Genomic DNA, 22,451 nt, shown 5'->3' with positions numbered 1-22,451 from the left:
CATCTAGAGTGTACCGGCCTCGTGGCAGGGAAGATATAGCGTATGTGGTTTGGCAGATGAGAGAATGAAATTCTGAGTGTATTATTGTCTGAGATCTCTGGGCCTCTGTCTATAGTATCACTATACATGTGTCACTGGGAGCTGTATGTGGGAATCATTCTCTGACATATAACTCACAGACTCTAGTTGGGACACTGTCTATTGGAGCACCTTCTGTATCATCCTGTGATAGAGGAACTGACATACCAGTACCTTTTGGTCAAGGTAATGTGTATGTGAGGACCTGCTGTCTGCAAAGGTCACTTCCTGATGGACAAACTCCTATACTGCGGCCTCTGGTATGGGGTGTCTGTTTGAGTGAGAAAACCCCATACAAGTGCCCCTCTTTTGACCACTGTCTTACAAGAGATAATCTGACTAAGCACTGTGTATATGGTCAAATACAGGGATTAGAGTCCATGGAGTACCCACACTGTATCTCAGGGTTCCCACATGTCCTATCCTCCTTAATATTTAGAAGAGTAGTCGGATATTGAAGAGTCCTTGATTCTCTAAGTCTAGTATACAGTTCTTCCTATGAGACAGTGAGCTGAAGTGAGATTATACAATAGTAATTGTAGGGAGATTTTACTCAGGTTTTCTGAGGGCAGGTTAAGAAAATATGTTAGAGGGCGGAGATGATTCTGAGGCCCAGCACTTGTTCTATCAAAGTCTCTGGACCTGTTGCCGATAGGTCTGGATCAAAGAGCAAGACCAGAGAAGGTTAAATAGGTTAGCCCAACAGGCACCACACCTCCAGCAGACATCTGGTAGAGTAGAGCTGGGGTGAGATACCGGTGGAGCAACATGTTATAAAAGTTTTCCATGTAAGTGGCACAGTGAGAGGTGTTCGCCACCTGCCTCCAAGCCAGATTCCACAAAGTCTCACACAAATAGCCCTCCCATTTCTGCATATAAGAGTGTCTAGGAATCCTATCCTGGACTTTGTTTCAAAATGATTTGTTATATGTGTGAGTTAAGGCCAGCCGTAGAAGAGTCAGATTTACACAGTTTTTCAAAGTCCATGAGCATGGGGCCCAGAGGACCCCTGAAAATGAAGCAGGCCAAGTGGCTAATCTGAATGTAAGAAAACTCGCTGCTAAAGGGGATGTTGAATTTAGACTATAAAAAGGAAGAGCCCCATGTCACTTCATTCTGTTTGGGGCCCGCGTGTCTGGTCTACCGACCAGTGTTCCCTTTTCATGTGTTTCTCTTGTTTTTATGCAAAAATGTTCAATAAAACCCGATTATACATAAAAAGGAAGAGAGAGCCCGACCTGTAGTTTATTATTAGAGATGAGCGAACACTGTTCGGATCAGCCAATCCAAACAGCACGCACCCATAGAAATGAATGGAAACACCTGTGACGGCGGCCGGCCGCCGGCAAAGTCAGCGTCACAGGTGCTTCCATTCATTTCTATGGGTGCGTGCTGTTCGGACCGGCTGATCCGAACAGTGTTCGCTCATCTCTATTTATGATGTCTGTAAATCGGAAGAGGCCCGCTCTAAACCCAGGGTGTGAGCCTGCCGAACTTAGCCCAGGAACATAACGTGAATGACAACGAAAAGCGGTACTTGAGAAGTGCGGGGAGGTGAAGTGTAAGTGGGCACAGGTGCACCAAACATCTTGTGTGAGTGCCATCAGGCATAAAAGGGCAGTCGGCAAGGAGTACAGCTTAGCATAGTACTCGTAGAACATGCGGCGACCACTTTGGGGTCATAAATTACCACACCATCTGAACGCCAGAAAACATATGCTGTACCCGTTTCCACCTGATCCCTGAATTGCTTAGCCAAAAATATATGGGGTTTGTTAGCCCGGTAATATCATGTTTTTTTTTTTTTTTACATTGATCTCTATGTAATTGATGGCCATCTGTTAGAATCTGTTTTTGCATCTAATTTTTGCATTTGTTAGATGGATGTAAAAAATGTGATGTGAATAAGCCTTACTCTACCTTCTACATCACTCACCTACTGCATTATAAAAATCTGTTGTACATGAGCTTGACAGGTTGAGCTCTTCCACTTTTCAAAGTGTGTGGTGTAAAAGTGACTAATGTCAGAAGAATTCAACTTTTTGGTACCAGAATTCTGGAGTATTAGGCTTGATAAATTTCCCCCATAGCGTGTGTGGGGAGAGGAGTAACTTGACTTATGATTCTCGGGCACCAATGCACCTTGTCCCAGTCCCTGATATTTATAAACACCTACCTCCATTCCCCCTCTGCCTCTGTTACTAAACTTCTTTGAAGTGTATATATTCAGTATATAGATATATACAAGCGGTGACTTTAGACATATTTTTTACGTGTGCTGTTTTAAGATAAGATAAGCAAAGATAATCCTTTAATAGTCCCACCATGGGGAAATTCAGTTTGTTACAGCAGCATGGATAATACAGTAATATATTACAAGAAAAGAACATATACAAGCTCAGAATAGCAGATAGAAATATACCACAGCAACTAAAAAGAAAAAGAAAGACTTCAGAATCATTTAGTTCTCTGTGCGGAGTGATCTTCGTTTACCCTGATGAAGATTATACAGCCTGACCGCGGTTTGGAGGTAGGAGCTCCGATATCGCTCCTTCTCACACTTGGGGTGAAGCAGTCGGTCACTGACAGTGCTGCCCAGTGCTGTCATGGTCTCATACATGGGATGGGAGTTGTTCTCTAGCATGGAGCTCACCATGGACAGTATCCTTCTGTCACCCAAAATAACTCATTTAGAGTTATTATTAAAGTTTTACACATTCACTCTGACTTATACGTGCCAAGTAAATCACTTTACTATTTTTATTTCAGGACGTCTTCACAGTGAGTGTTGGAAATTTACCATCCAAGGCAACTGTAGTCATAAAAATCACCTATGTTATGGAACTGACGTGTCGTTATAATAATATTAGTTTCAATATCCCTGCCAATGTGGCTCATTGGCTAGAAGACAAATCATTAAAGGAAAGCACCCAGGTAAACATATTAGTTTGCAATAAATGTCTGGAGGAGATATATGTTTATCTGTGCAATAGTTTATGTTGAATGAAAACTTTTTTGCTTTTTATAGGATACTGTAACAAAAGTGGGCGTTGAACATGATGTGGGGTAAGTTTGAGAGAGCAGAATTTTTTTCAAGTCAGTGTAATGTATTTTTATCTTCAATAGTTCTCTGTACAGTAGTTTTCTATGTTTGCTATAGCTCTTCCATCAAAGTAATGAGGAGATGCACAGTAACTGTTTATAACATGTTGTAAGAGGTTTAGCTAATGCTGCCAGTGACTCCCATTCTTCCATGGCAGATGTCTTGTATCATACCCTGCACATTGTGACTATAGAGCATGGTATAGTTGGAAGCAGCAAAACTGTAAATGTGATATGTAGCCCTAAATTGTCCAAATGTGGCAATGACTCCCTCCTCATCTCAGAGTCAGTCTTTGAATCGTGCCATCTGGGATACTCTAAGATGGGTAGTAAGGTATCAAGGTTTATTACCACTGGGTTAAATAATGACTACATCATGGTTAAACTGCACCCCTTGTCGGTATTTAAAGGGATCCTATCATTGGATACCCTTTTTTTCTTCTTAACACTTACGAATAGCCTTAAGAAAGGCTATTCTTCTCCTACCTTTAGATGTCTTTTCCACACCGCCGTTCGGTAGAAATCCGGGTTTTCTTGGGCAGAGCCGACTGCACATGCCAGCGGTCTCAAGAAAATGGCCACTTACTCAGTAAGCCGTGTAAGCAGCCATTTTCTTGTGGCCACTTACACGGCTTACTGAGTAAGCAGCCTTTTTCTTGTGGCCATGGGCATGCGCAGTCGGCTCTGCCTGAGGCCTATAAGATTGAAACCCGGGACAGAAGAATATGCAGAGAGAGGCATTCCAGAAGAAGATGGAGGCGTCGCTGGAGAGTTCTCTCGCAGCATTGGGGATGCCCCCAGTGCTGCGAGAGAACTTATTTACATACCGAAGAAAACCCGTCTTTCTACCGAACGGCAGCACAGAGAAGACATCTAATGGTAGGAGAAGAATAACCTTTCTTAAGGCTATTCCTACGTGTGAGGCAGAAAAAAAGGGTATTCAATGATAGGATTCCTTTAAGTTTTGGCAACAATCCCAGCAAAATACATAGGGTGTACACAGAAGGGATTCAATGACACACCAAAGGGCCACAGTCACAGTTTAGAAAGTTAATATGCTTTGCAGTGGTCCAGTTTTGCCCTTCGCAGTGTGTTGTCAAAAAGCACAGAGGGAGTTAGGTTTGGGATGTAGTTGACACTTCTATACCGTGTTCGTTTATTATCTCCAGTATCTTGGATCTTACAAGACGTTTGCCAGATTCAAAATAAAGTAAACAGCAGTGAGGAAAATATTTAAAACATCACTTTTAATATGTCTCTAAATAAAAAATACAAGCAGCCAAATAAACCAATTAATATAAATTCCTCCCTCCATTGTCAGGATGGAGTATTCACAATGGCTTCCTAGTCCCTGAATATGAGAAATTATACTATCTTCAGATTAGAAACCACTCTGCAGTATTATAGTAATAGTAAAATCACTTTTTAGCAAAAACATATTTTAGATATTTTAGATATCAACAGTTATCCTATATCCAGCCACTATATACATACTGGCCAGAAGAAATCTAATATTGCACGCTAAATAACATATGTCCTCAGTTTCCAACAATGACAAATAGAACTGCATAAATTGTTCCTGTTTAAGTGGAGCAATAATCTCTGTTTATCCTCCATGTATCAGTCATGCGACCATCAGCTAGCCCTCACCGCAAAAATGGTCGCTCACCCCCAGAGACTCCTGCTCTTATAAGGGCAGCCCACATCTGACCCTCAAATAAACGCTTTCTCTCCCTACGCGCTTCGTTATTTATGTGAAATGACGTGTCAGGGGATTCAAAATAAATTGAAATATTACAAAAATCACATTGTATTCCAGAGTATTTTTGTGAAGAGGAATGCTTATTTTGCAATTTCAAATTTCTTTCAGGTCATTTTGCTTGGATATGTCTATTGAGATGCCAAGGAAAATAAATGAGATTTTATGTTATTCACACAAAATCAAAATAAAGGTGAGTCTTTTTCATGTGAGCAGCCTGGGCTAGCAGATGTAGAGAGTAAAAACAGGGGTGTACATAGAAATCTCAGGGTCCCCATAGCAAAAGTCAGATTTGTGCAGGGGCAACACGGTGGCTCAGTGGTTAGCATTACAGCCTGGAGTCCTGGGTTTGAATCCCGCCAGGAACAACATCTGTAAGGAGTTTGTATGTTCTCTCCGTGTTTGCGTGGATTTCCTCCTATCCTACAAAGTCCTACAAATACATCCTACTAATATTATAAATGTGAAAGTTTGTGTGTTTGGATGTTTGTGAGTTTGGATGTTTGTTCCTCAATCACGCTAAAACGCCTGGACGGATTTGCATGCAATTTTCCACAAACATAGTTTTCCCTTAGGATTGAGTCACAGGCTACTTTTGGTGCCACTAAACAACATGGCTTCCTAGCAGGAGACTCACAAAAGCAGGACTCCTAGCCCCAGCTATAGACTCACACACACTGCCTGGCATTTCCTTCCTCAACCTGCCTGCACACTCCTTACTGTCTCCTCAGGAGTAGCCCTCACTCTACTCACTCACATTTACATATAGCTTTCCACTATACATACACAATACAACACATCACATTGTAATTAGATGTATCTCCTATCACTGCTATATACAGTACCTGATACATATATACTCCTGTACACAGGCTGTATATACTATATAATTACATGCATCTCCTATCACTGCTATATACAGTGCCTGATACATATATACTCCTGTACACAGGCTGTATATACTATATAATTACATGCATCTCCTATCACTGCTATATACACTGCCTGATACATATATACTCCTGTACACAGGCTGTATATACTATATAATTACATGTATCTCCTATCACTGCTATATACAGTACCTGATACATATATACCCCTGTACACAGACTGTATATACTATATAATTACATGTATCTCCTATCACTGCTATATACAGTGCCTGATACATATATACTCCTGTACACAGGCTGTATATACTATATATTACATGTATTACCTATCACTGCTATATACAGTGCCTGATACATATATACTCCTGTACACAGGCTGTATATACTATATAATTACATGTATCTCCTATCACTGCTATATACAGTACCTGATACATATATACTCCTGTACACAGGCTGTATATACTATATAATTACATGCATCTCCTATCACTGCTATATACAGTGCCTGATACATATATACTCCTGTACACAGACTGTATATACTATATATTACATGTATCTCCTATCACTGCTATATACAGTACCTGATACATATATACTCCTGTACACAGGCTGTATATACTATATATTACATGTATCTCCTATCACTGCTATATACAGTACCTGATACATATATACTCCTGTACACAGGCTGTATATACTATATATTACATGTATCTCCTATCACTGCTATATACAGTGCCTGATACATATATACTCCTGTACAGAGACTGTATATACTATATATTACATGTATCTCCTATCACTGCTATATACAGTACCTGATACATATATACTCCTGTACACAGGCTGTATAACACATCACATTGTCTGTATCACAACATACAGAATATACAGTCCTATGAAAAAGTTTGGGCACCCCTATTAATCTTAATCATTTTTTGTTCTAAATATTTTGGTGTTTGCAACAGCCATTTCAGTTTGATATATCTAATAACTGATGGACACAGTAATATTTCAGGATTGAAATGAGGTTTATTGTACTAACAGAAAATGTGCAATATGCATTAAACCAAAATTTGACCGGTGCAAAAGTATGGGCACCCTTATCATTTTATTGATTTGAATTCCCCTAACTACTTTTTACTGACTTACTGAAGCACAAAATTGGTTTTGTAACCTCAGTGAGCTTTGAACTTCATAGCCAGATGTATCCAATCATAAGAAAAGGTATTTAAGGTGGCCAATTGCAAGTTGATCTCCTATTTGAATCTCCTCTGAAGAGTGGCATCATGGGCTACTCAAAACAACTCTCAAATGATCTGAAAACAAAGATTGTTCAACATAGTTGTTCAGGGGAAGGATACAAAAAGTTGTCTCAGAGATTTAACCTGTCAGTTTCCACTGTGAGGAACATAGTAAGGAAATGGAAGACCACAGGGACAGTTCTTGTTAAGCCCAGAAGTGGCAGGCCAAGAAAAATATCAGAAAGGCAGAGAAGAAGAATGGTGAGAACAGTCAAGGACAATCCACAGACCACCTCCAAAGAGCTGCAGCATCATCTTGCTGCAGATGGTGTCACTGTGCATCGGTCAACTATACAGCGCACTTTGCACAAATAGAAGCTGTATGGGAGAGTGATGAGAAAGAAGCCGTTTCTGCACGTACGCCACAAATAGAGTTGCCTGAGGTATGAAAAAGCACATTTGGACAAGGCAGCTTCATTTTGGAAACAAAAATTGAGTTGTTTGGTTATAAAAAAAGACGTTATGCATGGCGTCCAAAAAGAAACAGCATTCCAAGAAAAACACATGCTACCCACTGTAAAATTTGGTGGAGGTTCCATCATGCTTTGGGGCTGTGTGGCCAATGCCGGCATCGAGAATCTTGTTAAAGTTGAGAGTCGCATGGATTCCACTCAGTATCAGCAGATTCTTGAGAATAATGTTCAAGAATCAGTGACGAAGTTGAAGTTACGCCGGGGATGGATATTTCAGCAAGACAATGATCCAAAACACCGCTCCAAATCCTCAGGCATTCATGCAGAGGAACAATTACAATGTTCTGGAATGGCCATCCCAGTCCCCAGACCTGAATATCATTGAACATCTGTGGGATGATTTGAAGCGGGCTGTCCATGCTCGGCGACCATCTAACTTAACTGAACTTGAATTGTTTGTCCAAAATACCTTTATCCAGGATCCAGGAACTGATTAAAAGCTACAGGAAGCGACTAGAGGCTGTTATCTTTGCAAAAGGAGGATCTACTAAATATTAATGTCACTTTTCTGTTGAGGTGCCCATACTTTTGCACCGGTCAAATTTTGGTTTAATGCATATTGCACATTTTCTGTTAGTACAATAAACCTCATTTCAATCCTGAAATATTACTGTGTCCATCAGTTATTAGATATATCAAACTGAAATGGCTGTTATAAACACCAAAATATTTAGAACTAAAAATGATTAAGATTAATAGGGGTGCCCAAACTTTTTCATAGGACTGTAACACATCAAATCACATTTGCTAGCCCACCAAACTTTTTAAAGCACTTTTACAGTTTCACACGTCTGTGTCCGCCCAATACTCAACTCACCGCAGACGAAGTCGCGGGTAAAAGCTAGTACATACATATGGGGCTCACAATCTACAAAAAAACAACAACTCAGATTTGTGCATTTAAAGTTACATTTCTAACCCTCATGATGGCTTCTTCCAGCTATTACTGACCAGCTGCTACTCCCAATGTTGTTCCTGCTGCTTCCACCAAAAACTGCTTCCTGTGGTACAATCCAAATTTCTACTTAACGCACAGAATTGTTTATGTATTTCTCACCACTTTAATTGCCACATGAGATAAAGTAGGATTAAAAGAAATATGATATATAATATATATATATATATATATATATATATATATATATATATATATATATTCACAATAGAGGATCAAACAAATATCAGAAAATACAGAGAGAAGAGGAAGGAAGCAAAGATAACAAGAGAAGATGGGAGAGAATAATAAAGGGAGAAAGAAAGTAAAAAAAAAAAATGTTGGGTGGTGCTCACCTCACATATCTCTCATAGGTCGCATCATGACTGTAAAAATGACCCTCCTCTCCAAGCTACTTTACTTCTTCAAATCTCTCCCAGTGGCAGTGCCCCGTTCAGAATTGCGCTCCCTTCAAAATTTGATCTTCCAGTTTATCTGGAATAGTAAACGCCACTGTATCCCCCACTCAATGATGTTATCAAACAAAAATGAGAGGGGGCTGACAGCCCCACATAGTCTGCATTATTATTGGGTGACCCACTTGTGTTTTATTCCATTATGGGCCACACCACAAGCTTTCACTAAGTGGGTTGAGATTGAGAAGCTCTGGCTAGCCCCCCAGTGCATCCACTCCCTCATTTGCATAACTTCATGGTTGTTTTTCTCCAAATCTACAAAAATTACATAGTTGACATATGATTATCACTGTAATATTCTCTGTAAAACAATGCTGATGGTTGAATATGCTTGGGGGAGGTGTAGACTAAATCCTATCTTAGTTATATAGGTCAATAACATATGTCAATTGTGTATATTGCAGAAAACTGAGTGCAAAGCTGTAGTTCAAACTGAAGAATCCAGTCATTTCAATTATCTTGGTTTTTCTTTGGAAGTATTAATGGAAAATGCCTATGTGCCAAGGATGTGGGTTGAGAAACACCCAGACCAAGACAGCGAGGTAAAATTCAATAATTTTATTTTGTCTTCTGAGTTTTTAGAATTCAGCCGTCATTTTAAAGAGGTTGTCCCATCTCAAGTTTCCTATCTATACTGCTAGCTTATGTGGATTTCAGACTTTTCCTAAATACATTGCTTCAGCAAAACTGCTTTGTTTGGTTGTTATCTTAATTTATTCACTTCATTGTTTACACTGCATTGCCATAACCACGGACCTGGGGATAGTCTTATCTCTCCGCCCAGGAAAAGTGACGTAGCTCCCTGGTCTCAGGAGGGAGGGGGAGCTGAGTGCTTGGAGCAGCTTGTATTTCTGAGCTGTTTATCTCTCTACTCTTCCAATTATCAGCTCTACTCATCGAATTTTGCTGATAAGGGAGCAGGCAGGCATGCAAGACCAGCGGCATAGAAGAGACTCGCTGCTGGCTTTACATGTGAGACATCAAGTGAAACCCCACCCAACAATTTACGGAGAAAACCAGGAAGTCAGCAGAGTTTACAGCCTGCAAGTTGGTGACCGGGCCACTTGGGAATACCCCTTTAATTGTCTGACTACAGCAGCTTAATACTAAGGGACTAGCCTGCGTTTTTTCCCGCAGCGCTTTTCACAGAAAGTCTGCAGAGTTTTCCTTTGTAGACTTTCTGTTTCAATAATACCTATAGGGAAACTGCCAATCTTTCTGTAGGTGTAATTGACATTCTAAATTTCTAAAACCGCAACAGTTTTTAAAGTTTTTTAGGAATAAACAAGGGGAAAAGGGGACCACTTATAATATTACAAGTAGCAGTCAATAAAATAACATTTCACAGAAAGAAAAAAACGAACTAGTGAGACGCGGAAGGGCATTTACGTTTATTGGAAAAGTCCAATCCTCTATTCTATGTAAATGAGGTGACCCCTTCATGACATGAGAAGGAAGAAACAATGAGAAAAGTGGGGGGGAGGGGGAGAAAAGGGAAAAAAAGAAGATGGAAGAGAATAATAAAGTGAGAGGGAAAGGAATAAAAATGGGGGGAGGAAATATGCTGAGGAAGGGAACCCCAGGGCCCGAGACAGTACTGGCCTATTCTGTAGCTCCACCTAATAAGATTGTTGCTTGTCTTTCACCATAAGGGGTTTATGTGAATGAGTTCAGACAACCATTCCCTGACTGGCAACATGGTGGTAGACTTGTAATGACATGTTATTACCTTTTTGTCTGTTATCAAAATATATCTAGCCAGTTTTTTAAAAATTTTAGGGATGGGACCTCAGAAGAGAGATAATAAGAATCTGCAGCTAACTTGTCAGCTTTACTGTGCACACCGGGTCAGGGTCAATAGAGGGCAGGGCAATATAGTAACACACACTTAAGACTCTCAACGCGTTTCATTAAGGATCATAAGGAGAGCGATATTATTATTTCATGCCTAAACAGGAGGTAGCTTGCGGTTAAAACCGCAGTTCCTGGCGCCCTGATGGTGGAGCCAGTACTATGAAGATGGACACATAAGACTCTGTAGGCATCTCCTGTCACTGCTTGGTTTTAAGGGAAGGACAATACTTCATCAGAGACTGTAATTGCCTATTGTTATTTCTTTATCTATTCATTGCATTGCAACATGTCCTTTCTCTTCTGCACACTTGTATCTAGTTAATGAACATCCACTAAAAACTTTCCCTGAGCTGATTCCCATACTGTAACATCAATGATATGCTGTATAGAATACACAGGATTTACTTCCTTCTCTAGATTTCGGAGCTGTTTAAGTGTCCAGGTCACCTCCAGTAATTGTTCTGTTTTGATTCTGTTTTATAGGCGTCCATGTTGATTTTTCAACCTGAAATGCAAAGTGATTATGAAGATACCTTTCTGACAATATGCCTCGATTGCTCCAACTCTATGGAGTCCTGTTTTCACAGTGCTAAACAGGTTGCATTGCTCGCACTACATTCTGCATACAGCTTCTATGTCAACATTGTTCTTTTTGGATCAAGTAAGTAATTGCATACTGTATATTCCAAAAGTGTATCTGCCACCTAAAATCCATTCTGGATCCCAAGGGACCCATTGACTATGATATCGCAGTACAAAAAAGTTGGGCTTGGACAACTTTTTTCTTCTCAGTTTTAGATGAGTTCTGTGCCTGTTTCTTCACTTACTTGTCTCTTTCTGACACGATCAAATCTGTACAGTAGAACTCTATGGAGAGGGGAGGGGAGGAAAAGGAGAGCTCCTCAAACAGAGAGACGTCAGCAATATATAGAGACAGTTCTTTTTCACAACATAGCTGGATTATCAGGAATTATTATCCAGCCCACTCATGAAGGAACTGACTCGTTTAACCATAAAGTGATGTCTAAGTGTCAAATCTCTTAATATATTGTTGAATCTATCTATCTATCTATCTATCTATCTATCTATCTATCTATCTATCTATCTATCTATCTATCTATCTATCTCCTATCTATCTATCTATCTATCTATCTATCTATCTATCTATCTATCTATCTTTTTTTTCTATCTATCTTTTTATCCATCTATCTGGTACCAGAAAGAAACAGCACTTCAGGATTCCAAAAATGCAAAAAAATAAAGTAAATTCTTTATTACACGTCACAAATTGCAATGTTTTTCGGTCCCAGGTGAATGGACATTTCTCAAGCAAATAATGTGTGTACACGTTAAATATTTCAAGCCAACTCATAATAATAAGTTATTTATACAATAACAATACGTCATGTAAAATAAGTAAGTAAACTGTATAATTAAAGTGACATTTCACATCCGTGAGTATATACAAAGAGCTTTGAAAGTTAGTATCCAATAGGAATCCAGCATACAGCTAACCTGTATAAAGATATACAGAACACTCGGCTTTCCTTGTATACATTCCCCCATGCCTGTGATGTTGGATATAGCAGCTATTCAGCAGTGCCATGAAACTATATGGAAAACCCAAATGCTTTTGAAAATCTAATTTTACGTCTGTTTTATTTTTACAGATTCTAAAGAGATGTATTGCTTCCCCAAGTCCCACAACTATGAATACTCAGATATGGAGCGGTTTATAAAAGTAAGGAGCGCAGTTACATTCATTTATTACTGTCTTTTCCACCTCAAGTCTTCAGATTATACTTTGTGTCTGTAACCTTACACATGTCATTTCCCTTGGCTTACTATAAGGCTTTTATTATCTCATAGGGAGCTAAACCCACCATGGGTAGCACCGAGTTCTGGAAGGTTCTGCAGTCGTTGTGCTTGCTCAGACCACAAAAGGGATGTCAGAAAGTTCTCCTCATTAGCGATGGACATGTCCAAAATGAAAACTTGGTCTTTCAGATTCTAAACGACAATAAGAATCATATTCAGGTGTTCACCTGTGGAGTAGGGTAAGCCATAATACTTACATACAGCAATTTATATTGACCTTATAGTAGCCTATTTATGAATAGATTGACAACTGTGCGTAACTATTGTGGGTTGTGTCCAAGAACATTCTGACAGAGTTCACACAGTGCTGAATTTGCAGGGACACACCTCATTAACAAGGAGAATGGTAGCACCCAGTTGTCTTTAGCTAGTAGCGGAAAAAAGAAGTGAGCTGCCCTATCTGAATCAGCCGTGGCGTCCATGGTGCGAGGCTCCGGCCCATTCATTTGGGCCTAATCCATCGCGGAATGCCGCGACGAGATGCCAGTGCACTGCACGCGACAGAATGTGTACACACAGAACCCCATGTGAACTAGCCCTTAGAATCCAGCATTTTTTTTTTTTTTTTTTCAAATGTTTGGATTTTTTTAAAAGGTTAAAAAACATACATAGAATTAGTATCCTGGAAATCATACCAACCCCTAGAATACAGATGATGTGTCATTTTGACTGGACAGTGAACACCATAAAAGCGAAGCTCATAAGAAAGTCGTACAAATGCAGTTTTTCTTCAGTTCCACCCAAACTAGATTTTTTTCCCAGTACATTGTACAGAATATTAAACAGTACCATTACAAAATACAATTTGTCCCGCAAACATTAAGCCCTCATGTGGATCGGTGAATGGAAAAACAAAAAAGTTATGTGGTGTAAAAGGTGGGAAATAAAAGTAAAAATAAAAATACGTTATATTTCATTCTTTTCTTTACAAAGATTTGATGAGGGAAGAGAAGTATTATTTCCGAATGAAGGATCTAAAGGGGCAATATCGGCTATCTACTTTTCACTACATATTTACATTTTATTCAGATGCAATGTGTCCAGGGTTTAATCAGTTCCAATCTGGTTCCAATAAAAATTTGCATTTTGCTGCATAATCTATATCTACATAATCTACAATCTTTTTCTAAAACTGCATGTATTACTTGTATATTTATTTGCTTTAGGCCTACAGCAAATAAGCACATGCTCAGGTGTATGGCGCAGTATACTTCTGGAGCATTTGAATATTTTTCTGACACATCTAAGAGCAGATGGAGAGATCAGGTAATCTTTATTGGCTTGTCATATTGAATAATTTGAAATTAATGTGTCATAACGTGGTGTTCAGTCATATTAATTTATTAAATGTGATTGCTTCTGTATTCCATGAATGCAGGATATGAAAGAGGGAGAGAAGCTGAGCTCTGTGATATATAGGGTTATATGATAGAGGAGAGAAGCTGAGCTCTGTGATATATAGGTTATATGATAGAGGAGAGAAGCTGAGCTCTGTGATATATAGGGTTATATGATAGAGGAGAGAAGCTGAGCTCTGTGATATATAGGGTTATATGATAGAGGAGAGAAGCTGAGCTCTGTGATATATAGGGTTATATGATAGAGGAGAGAAGCTGAGCTCTGTGATATATACGGTTAAATGATAGAGGAGAGAAGCTGAGCTCTGTGATATATAGGGTAATATTATAGAGGAGAGAAGTTGAGCTCTGTGATATATAGGGTTATATGATAGAGGAGAGAAGCTGAGCTCTGTGATATATAGGGTTATATGATAGAGGAGAGAAGCTGAGCGCTGTTATATATAGGGTTATAGGATAGGGGAGAGAAGCTGAGTTCTGTGATATATATAGATTATATGATAGAGGAGAGAAGCTGAGCTCTCTGATATATGAGGTTATATAATAGAGGAGAGAAGCTGAGCTCTGTGATATATAGATATATGATAGAGGGGGAGAAGCTGAGCTCTGTGATATATAGGGTTATATGATAGAGGAGAGAAGCTGAGCTCTGTGATATATAGGTTATATGATAGAGGAGAGAAGCTGAGCACTGTGATATATAGGGTTATATGATAGAGGAGAGAAGCTGAGCTCTGTGATATATCCTACTAATATTATAAATGTGAAAGTTTGTGTGTTTGGATGTTTGTGAGTTTGGATGTTTGTTCCTCAATCACGCTAAAACGCCTGGACGGATTTGCATGCAATTTTCCACAAACATAGTTTTCCCGTAGGATTGAGTCACAGGCTACTTTTGGTGCCACTAAACAACATGGCTTCCTAGCAGGAGACTCACAAAAGCAGGACTCCTAGCCCCAGCTATAGACTCACACACACTGCCTGGCATTTCCTGCCTCAACCTGCCTGCACACTCCTTACTGTCTCCTTAGGAGTAGCCCTCACTCTACTCACTCACATTTACATATAGCTTTCCACTATACATACACAATACAACACATCACATTGTAATTAGATGTATCTCCTATCACTGCTATATACAGTACCTGATACATATATACTCCTGTACACAGGCTGTATATACTATATAATTACATGCATCTCCTATCACTGCTATATACAGTGCCTGATACATATATACTCCTGTACACAGGCTGTATATACTATATAATTACATGCATCTCCTATCACTGCTATATACAGTGCCTGATACATATATACTCCTGTACACAGGCTGTATATACTATATAATTACATGTATCTCCTATCACTGCTATATACAGTACCTGATACATATATACCCCTGTACACAGACTGTATATACTATATAATTACATGTATCTCCTATCACTGCTATATACAGTGCCTGATACATATATACTCCTGTACACAGGCTGTATATACTATATATTACATGTATTACCTATCACTGCTATATACAGTGCCTGATACATATATACTCCTGTACACAGGCTGTATATACTATATAATTACATGTATCTCCTATCACTGCTATATACAGTACCTGATACATATATACCCCTGTACACCGGCTGTATATACTATATAATTACATGTATCTCCTATCACTGCTATATACAGTACCTGATACATATATACCCCTGTACACAGGCTGTATATACTATATAATTACATGTATCTCCTATCACTGCTATATACAGTACCTGATACATATATACCCCTGTACACAGACTGTATATACTATATAATTACATGTATCTCCTATCACTGCTATATACAGTGCCTGATACATATATACTCCTGTCAGGGCCGCCATCAGGAATTTTGGGGCCCCATACAGCCTAAGTGTCTGGGCCCCCCCCCCTACAGCCTAAGTGTCCGCCCCCCCCCCCCCCCCCGCCATTTTAAAACGACCTTATTTAGCGACATACCAATTCTGTATTACATTTCCCTTTATTTAGCAGCATTACAAGGCTTAATCAGATTCTATTTGCAGGTAAAATCTACTATGTGTAGAGAGCCAACACCATCTATAAGAGCTCTCTTAATAAATCCTCAGGGCTTTTTCACATTGCGTTTTTGGCCTCCCTTGCCGGGATACGTTGGTAACCAGTCAGAATCAGCTGTCAACTTATCCCTGCACAAAGAACTGGCCATTAAAAAAAGGGGGCCTGCAGTTCTCCGTGCAGGGATAAGTGGGTAGCTGATTGTGACTGGTTACCAACGTATCCCGGCAAGGGAGGCCAAAAACGCAATGTGAATACTCCTTTAAAGTTAAAGTCCCACCCCCAAACAGGCTGCTATGCTAGTAGCATAGCAGCCTACATCATTATTAATACAAAGCACACATACCTTTGGAGGGATTGTGTGCTTTGTAGTTCTCCAGCTAAAAACTTATATATTATATATTATTGCCCCAGCTTCCTCTCCGCAGTGCCGCACACCCGATGTCCCAACAATCCCCCTCCCCCCCCCCCCGTCCACCCTCTAACATCTTTCCATTGCCCCCAGTACCCATATCTCCCAACTTTTGAAGAACCAAAAGAGGGACAAAATGTGCTTTGCGCGGTTTGCGCGCCGCGGGAAATTTAGCCCCACCCACTGTTATGTTGACTCCGACAAATCATTAATTTTTCATGTGCCCCGCACACTGTATAATCCTCCTACAGTCACCTGTAAACTTTATGTCCCCCCTCCGTCTCTCCCCCAGCTTCATATACACCCTTCATCTGCCCCCAGATTCATGTCCCCCTTCCATCTCTGCCCCCAGATTCATGTTCCCCTCCATCTCTGCCCCCAGATTCATGTCCCCCCTCCATCTCTGCCCCCAGATTCATGGCCCTGCATCTCTGCCCCCAGATTCATGTGCCCCCCATCTCTGCCCCCAGATTCATGTCTTCACAGCTCTGCCCCCAGATTCATGCCCCCCATCTCTGCCCCCAGATTCATGCCCCCCATCTCTGCCCCGAGATTCATGCCCCCCATCTCTGCCCCCAGATTCATGTCCCTCCATCTCTGCCCCCAGTGTCATGCCGTCCTCTCCTTCATCTGCCCCCAGTTTCACGTTCCACATTAGACTTACCTTCTCCTTCGTTCCCCCGCTGCTCTCTCGGCGCCTCTCTCTCTTACTGGCGCACAGTTGTAGACGCGATGTGACGTCATCACATCGCGTCTACACTGCCGGGTAGCCGGCGGCAGCGCTGAAGCGAGGAGCTGACCTGTGTCAGCTCCTCTCTTCGCTGCTGCCGCCGGTCTCGCTGACACATATGCGGCTGAAGCGAGGAGCTGACCTGTGTCAGCTCCTCGCTTCAGCCGCATATGTGTCAGCGAGAGAGGCGGCAGCAGCGAAGAGAGGAGCTGACACAGGTCAGCTCCTCGCTTCAGCAGCATATGTCTGCAACTCAGATCTGCGTCCTCTGGACGCAGATCTGAGTTGAAACAGCAGACATAGAATGACTGCTGCGGGCGCCAGGGGGCCGGCACACGGTGGCGGGCCAAAACCGGGCCCCCCCCCCCATTTTTAAATTTGGCCGGGCCCCTGACGCCAGTAGCAGTAGTACTGGCCTATCGGCGGCCCTGACTCCTGTACACAGGCTGTATATACTATATAATTACATGTATCTCCTATCACTGCTATATACAGTACCTGATACATATATACTCCTGTACACAGGCTGTATATACTATATATTACATGTATTACCTATCACTGCTATATACAGTACCTGATACATATATACTCCTGTACACAAACTGTATATACTATATATTACATGTATCTCCTATCACTGCTATATACAGTACCTGATACATATATACTCCTGTACACAGGCTGTATATACTATATAATTACATGCATCTCCTATCACTGCTATATACAGTGCCTGATACATATATACTCCTGTACACAGACTGTATATACTATATATTACATGTATCTCCTATCACTGCTATATACAGTACCTGATACATATATACTCCTGTACACAGGCTGTATATACTATATATTACATGTATCTCCTATCACTGCTATATACAGTGCCTGATACATATATACTCCTGTACAGAGACTGTATATACTATATATTACATGTATCTCCTATCACTGCTATATACAGTACCTGATACATATATACTCCTGTACACAGGCTGTATAACACATCACATTGTCTGTATCACAACATACAGAATATAACACATCAAATCACATTTGCTAGCCCACCAAACTTTTTAAAGCACTTTTACAGTTTCACACGTCTGTGTCCGCCCAATACTCAACTCACCGCAGACGAAGTCGCGGGTAAAAGCTAGTAGGTTATATGATAGAGGAGAGAAGCTGATCTCTGTGATATATAGGGTTATATGATAGAGGAGAGAAGCTGAGCTCTGTGATATATAGGGTTATATGATAGAGGAGAGAAGCTGCATTCACACGGAGTAAAATGGAGTGTATTTTGGAGTGTAATTTTACACGTGTAAAAAATTTACGTGCGTATTTTGGAGCTTTTTTTTTTACACGTGGCGTTTACGGAGCGTTTTTTGGAGCATTTACACGCGTAAACGCTCCAAAAACGCTCCGTAAACGCCACGTTTAAAAAATGCTCCAGAATACGCGCGTAAATTTTTTTTACACGTGTAAAATTACACTCCAAAATACACTCCATTTTACTCTGTGTGAATGCACCCTAAGGGTCCATTCATACGGAGATTTTTGGCGCTGATTTTGACACTGAATCTGCCTCAAAATCAGCCTCCAAAAAAAGCCTCCTTATATAATTGAGGTGGATTCAGCGTCAAAATCAGTGCCAAAAATCTCTGTGTGCACTGACCCTTATAAGGTAATATGTATACATATGAGAGCTTTTGTTGAGCCACTCTGTAAGGCTAAAGTCCTACATTGTGAAAATGCAGTGTTTTACAGTACCTGCAAAGTGGATGGGATTCTGGCTAATCCCATCCAGACACTGCAAAAAAAATAAAAAATCTGTAGTGGAAAAGCCGTGTTTTCAACAACTTCCGCTTTTTGAAAATTGCAGCATGTTAATATCTGCGGAAACACTTGCATTTTCTGTAAAGGTGTAATAGGGGCAGAGAGTCCACAGAAGAAAACTGTGCAAAAATGTAATGAAAAGCGCAGCAGAAAAAACTCAGCGTTTTTTTTCTCGCATTTTGCTACATGTGTTGCTGTAGCCTAAAACTGAATACAGGTTTTACTCTAGTACCAAGTTCTAGCAATGCTATGACAACTCTGTTGCTACAAGTACACAATAGTTTGTTGCACTACTAACAGCTTCAGCGTCAGATTCAGGGGCCCAAGAGGAAATTCACGCAGACATTGACAAACCACAATATTATCTTATGTCTACAATACGGCCATCTCCACTACTTTTATATACGACCTATTACTTGCTGCACCAATATACAATGGAGAAAATCTCTAAACAGTAGGTCAGAGGAAAATGATTGATAGCAGCAATTTGGCAATTCCTTTTCCCCATTTTTTATTTTGTATAAATCTCTTTCATTGTTCTTATAAACCAAAGTCAGAATTGTGAGGAGGTTAAAAAAAGAGAAATTTACACAATGATGAGATTATAATCTTTAAGATTGTCAGAATAAAAGTTCCTGCTTTTGTATTTTCCATTATAGATGGTGAAACATGGAAATCGTCTCCATTCTCCAACATGTAAAGCTGTATCAGTGAAGTGGAGACAGTTCAACCAGAACTCCTCTGAGATCCTACAGGCTCCTGCAAACATACAGGCTTTATTCTCTGAAGAATCACTTTTTGTCTATGGGTTTGTCCCTCACTGCACTCAGGTGTGTATGTCATATAGAAGTTGTGTCCATACACATAGTAGTTGTGTGCTGCTATGAAGGTCACTGTGGTTTTTGGTAGCGTGACTTACAAGTAAAGCACACTGAAACCATTTGCTTTACCTGCCTGAGCCAAAAACCATGAGAATTTGTAGTAAAACTGTGTGTGGGTGCAGTTTTTGGCTGTGTAGAAAACTAACTTGAGGCCAGGTTCACACAGGGTTTTCTGGACCGGAACCTGAGGCAGGTAGCTGCTACTGGATACTGCTGCAGTGCACCGACATCCAGTCGCACAGATTAGGCCCAAATGAATGGGCCTAGTCAGGAGGAGGAAGTGTCTTCAGGCGGCTGTCGCCAGGCGAATCCACCTGAAAGAATGAGCATGTCACTTCTTTTTTCCAGGAGCCGGAACAAACGGCTCCTGGAAAAACGAACTGACCGGCTTCCATTGATTTTAACGGGAGTCGTCTTTTTGTTCAGAGTTTTGAGACAGATGACCAAAACTCTGTGAACCGTGTGAACTTACATGTATGCCAAACCTGACATCTAGCAAAAGACTGTTTAGATGAAAATTGTACCCCTAAGGGCCAGTTCACACGAAGTTAACAGGCGCACATTCTGGCACGTATACACATGTCAGAATGTGAGCGCTCAAAACAGATCACATTCATTTCAATGGGTCGTTACGGTCGGTCGTTTTGCGGAGGAAAAATTACGTGAGTTATACCCCCGTAACGACCCATTGAGATGAATGGGATCTGTTTTGAGCGCTCACATTCTGACACGTGTATACGTGCCAGAATGCGCGCCCGTTAACTCCGTGTGAACTGGCCCTAAGGCTGAGTTCACACGGAGTTTTCTGGTCAGGAAAAATCTGCTCAGGAAAATTCCTGAGGCTTTTTTTTGAAGCATTTTTAGAAGCATTTTTTTTTAAGCGTTTTCAACCTGAAAAAAAATAAATGCAAGTCAATGGGAGGTGGAAAATCCGCCTGGCGTCTTTTGAGGCATTTTTTTGTCAAAAAAATGCTTCCGAAAATGCCTTGAAAAAACCCTAGCGGTTTTTCTGCCTCCCATTGACTTGCATTGATTTTTTCAGGCGGAAAACGCCTGAACAATCAACATATCGCTTCTTTTTTTCCACTAGCAAAACATCTGCTAGTGGATTTTTCCGCTAGTGGGAAAAAAAGCGGGTTAAATAGGACTTTATGGTGAGGCGTTTTTTTTTGGAGGAGGATTCTCAGTTATAATGTTTTAACTTTTCATCAATAGAGCTGTGCAGGGTCTTGTTTTTGCAGAATAAAAAATAGCCAATGTCATTTTAACAAATTCTGCATGAAGGAATAGCATCAGCATTTGTAAGAACCTTTGCAATATTGTATCAGAGAGATTTACCTCTTTCTACTCTTATTGGACCGTTCCCTGCTCCCCCTCCCTCTGCTAAGACATCTTTCACTGTGAAAATCACTGTTCTGTCCGTCTTGAGTCAGACTGCAGGTCACATGACTCTTATCTTTGGAGAGGAGAAGGGGAGGAGTGAGCAGGAAGATAAGGAGATAAGAGAAGAAAGACAGCTTTCACTCTGATCCTAGAGCTTTCTAATAAAGCTAAATATTCATATCAGTACAGGTCAGTGCGTCTCTATATATATCCTGCGTGATCCGGGGCAGTGAGAGACACAACTATAGAGCAGAATCTCCTGTACTCACTGTGTGTAGTGTATGGCAGCTAGTCTCCTCCTACTAGTTCAGAGATGACTGTAAATTCAAGATTTATTTTGCAAAGGGTAATACTGTAGAATATAAGTTATATAATGAATGACCAGATATAGCGCTACTCCATGTGCACACATGGCCACTTATCATGAAAAGTTAAATGAGTAACTGGTACACTTGATGTGATTTTCAGATGAATTCAACTTTTTTATTGCATTTTGTTTAGGGTTTTTTTGGGTAGTGGGATGAATATAACAATAAGTAATATTGGCAATTACTTTTTAGGAATGTGCTCATTCAGTGCATCCCCCAAAGTACATGTCTATGATTATTCATTAAAGGGGTTGTGCCATTAAAGACACTTATACCTTATCCACAGGATAGGGGATAAGTATCAGATCTCTGGGGTCTTCCAATGAATGAATGATTAAATGAATGAGTGAATGAAACACCAGTTTCTCGTGTGACCAACGCTCTATTCACATCTAAGGGGCCGATGGTGATTGCAGTCTCAGAGGCCCCATACAAGTGAATGGGCCACTGGTCACACAAGTATCGGGAGGCTTCAGGAGTCTTTTTGTTCCCCATTCTCCTGATCACTGAGGCTTCTAGCGATCAGACCTTCAGAGATCTGACACTCATTCCGTATCTTGAGAATAGAGTATAAGCTTTTGTAATGGCACAACCCTTTTAATAGGGTTAAACAGTTGTCCTTCTATCACA

The 22,451-nt window shown here is 40.5% G+C and overlaps 1 protein-coding gene across 3 annotated transcripts in view; it reads left to right on the top strand.

The window, feature by feature from the left end:
• LOC142195934 (protein mono-ADP-ribosyltransferase PARP4-like) overlaps positions 1 to 22,451 on the top strand; it is an 825,676-nt gene that overhangs the window by 27,104 nt on the left and 776,121 nt on the right. For all 3 annotated transcript variants that reach the window (XM_075266048.1, XM_075266050.1, XM_075266049.1), the window contains exons 18-26: positions 2,848 to 3,012; positions 3,107 to 3,144; positions 5,051 to 5,132; positions 9,433 to 9,570; positions 11,366 to 11,543; positions 12,553 to 12,623; positions 12,752 to 12,939; positions 13,927 to 14,026; positions 19,849 to 20,019. In XM_075266048.1, coding sequence (XP_075122149.1) covers positions 2,848 to 3,012; positions 3,107 to 3,144; positions 5,051 to 5,132; positions 9,433 to 9,570; positions 11,366 to 11,543; positions 12,553 to 12,623; positions 12,752 to 12,939; positions 13,927 to 14,026; positions 19,849 to 20,019 — 1,131 coding nt within the window. The remainder of the gene's footprint in view (positions 1 to 2,847; positions 3,013 to 3,106; positions 3,145 to 5,050; positions 5,133 to 9,432; positions 9,571 to 11,365; positions 11,544 to 12,552; positions 12,624 to 12,751; positions 12,940 to 13,926; positions 14,027 to 19,848; positions 20,020 to 22,451) is intronic.

The sequence above is a fragment of the Leptodactylus fuscus genome, chromosome 2 (assembly GCF_031893055.1).
Source record: "Leptodactylus fuscus isolate aLepFus1 chromosome 2, aLepFus1.hap2, whole genome shotgun sequence".
Lineage (NCBI taxonomy): Eukaryota > Metazoa > Chordata > Amphibia > Anura > Leptodactylidae > Leptodactylus > Leptodactylus fuscus.
Note: the sequence above shows the minus strand (reverse complement) of the source record. Positions and strands in the feature narration are given on the sequence as shown.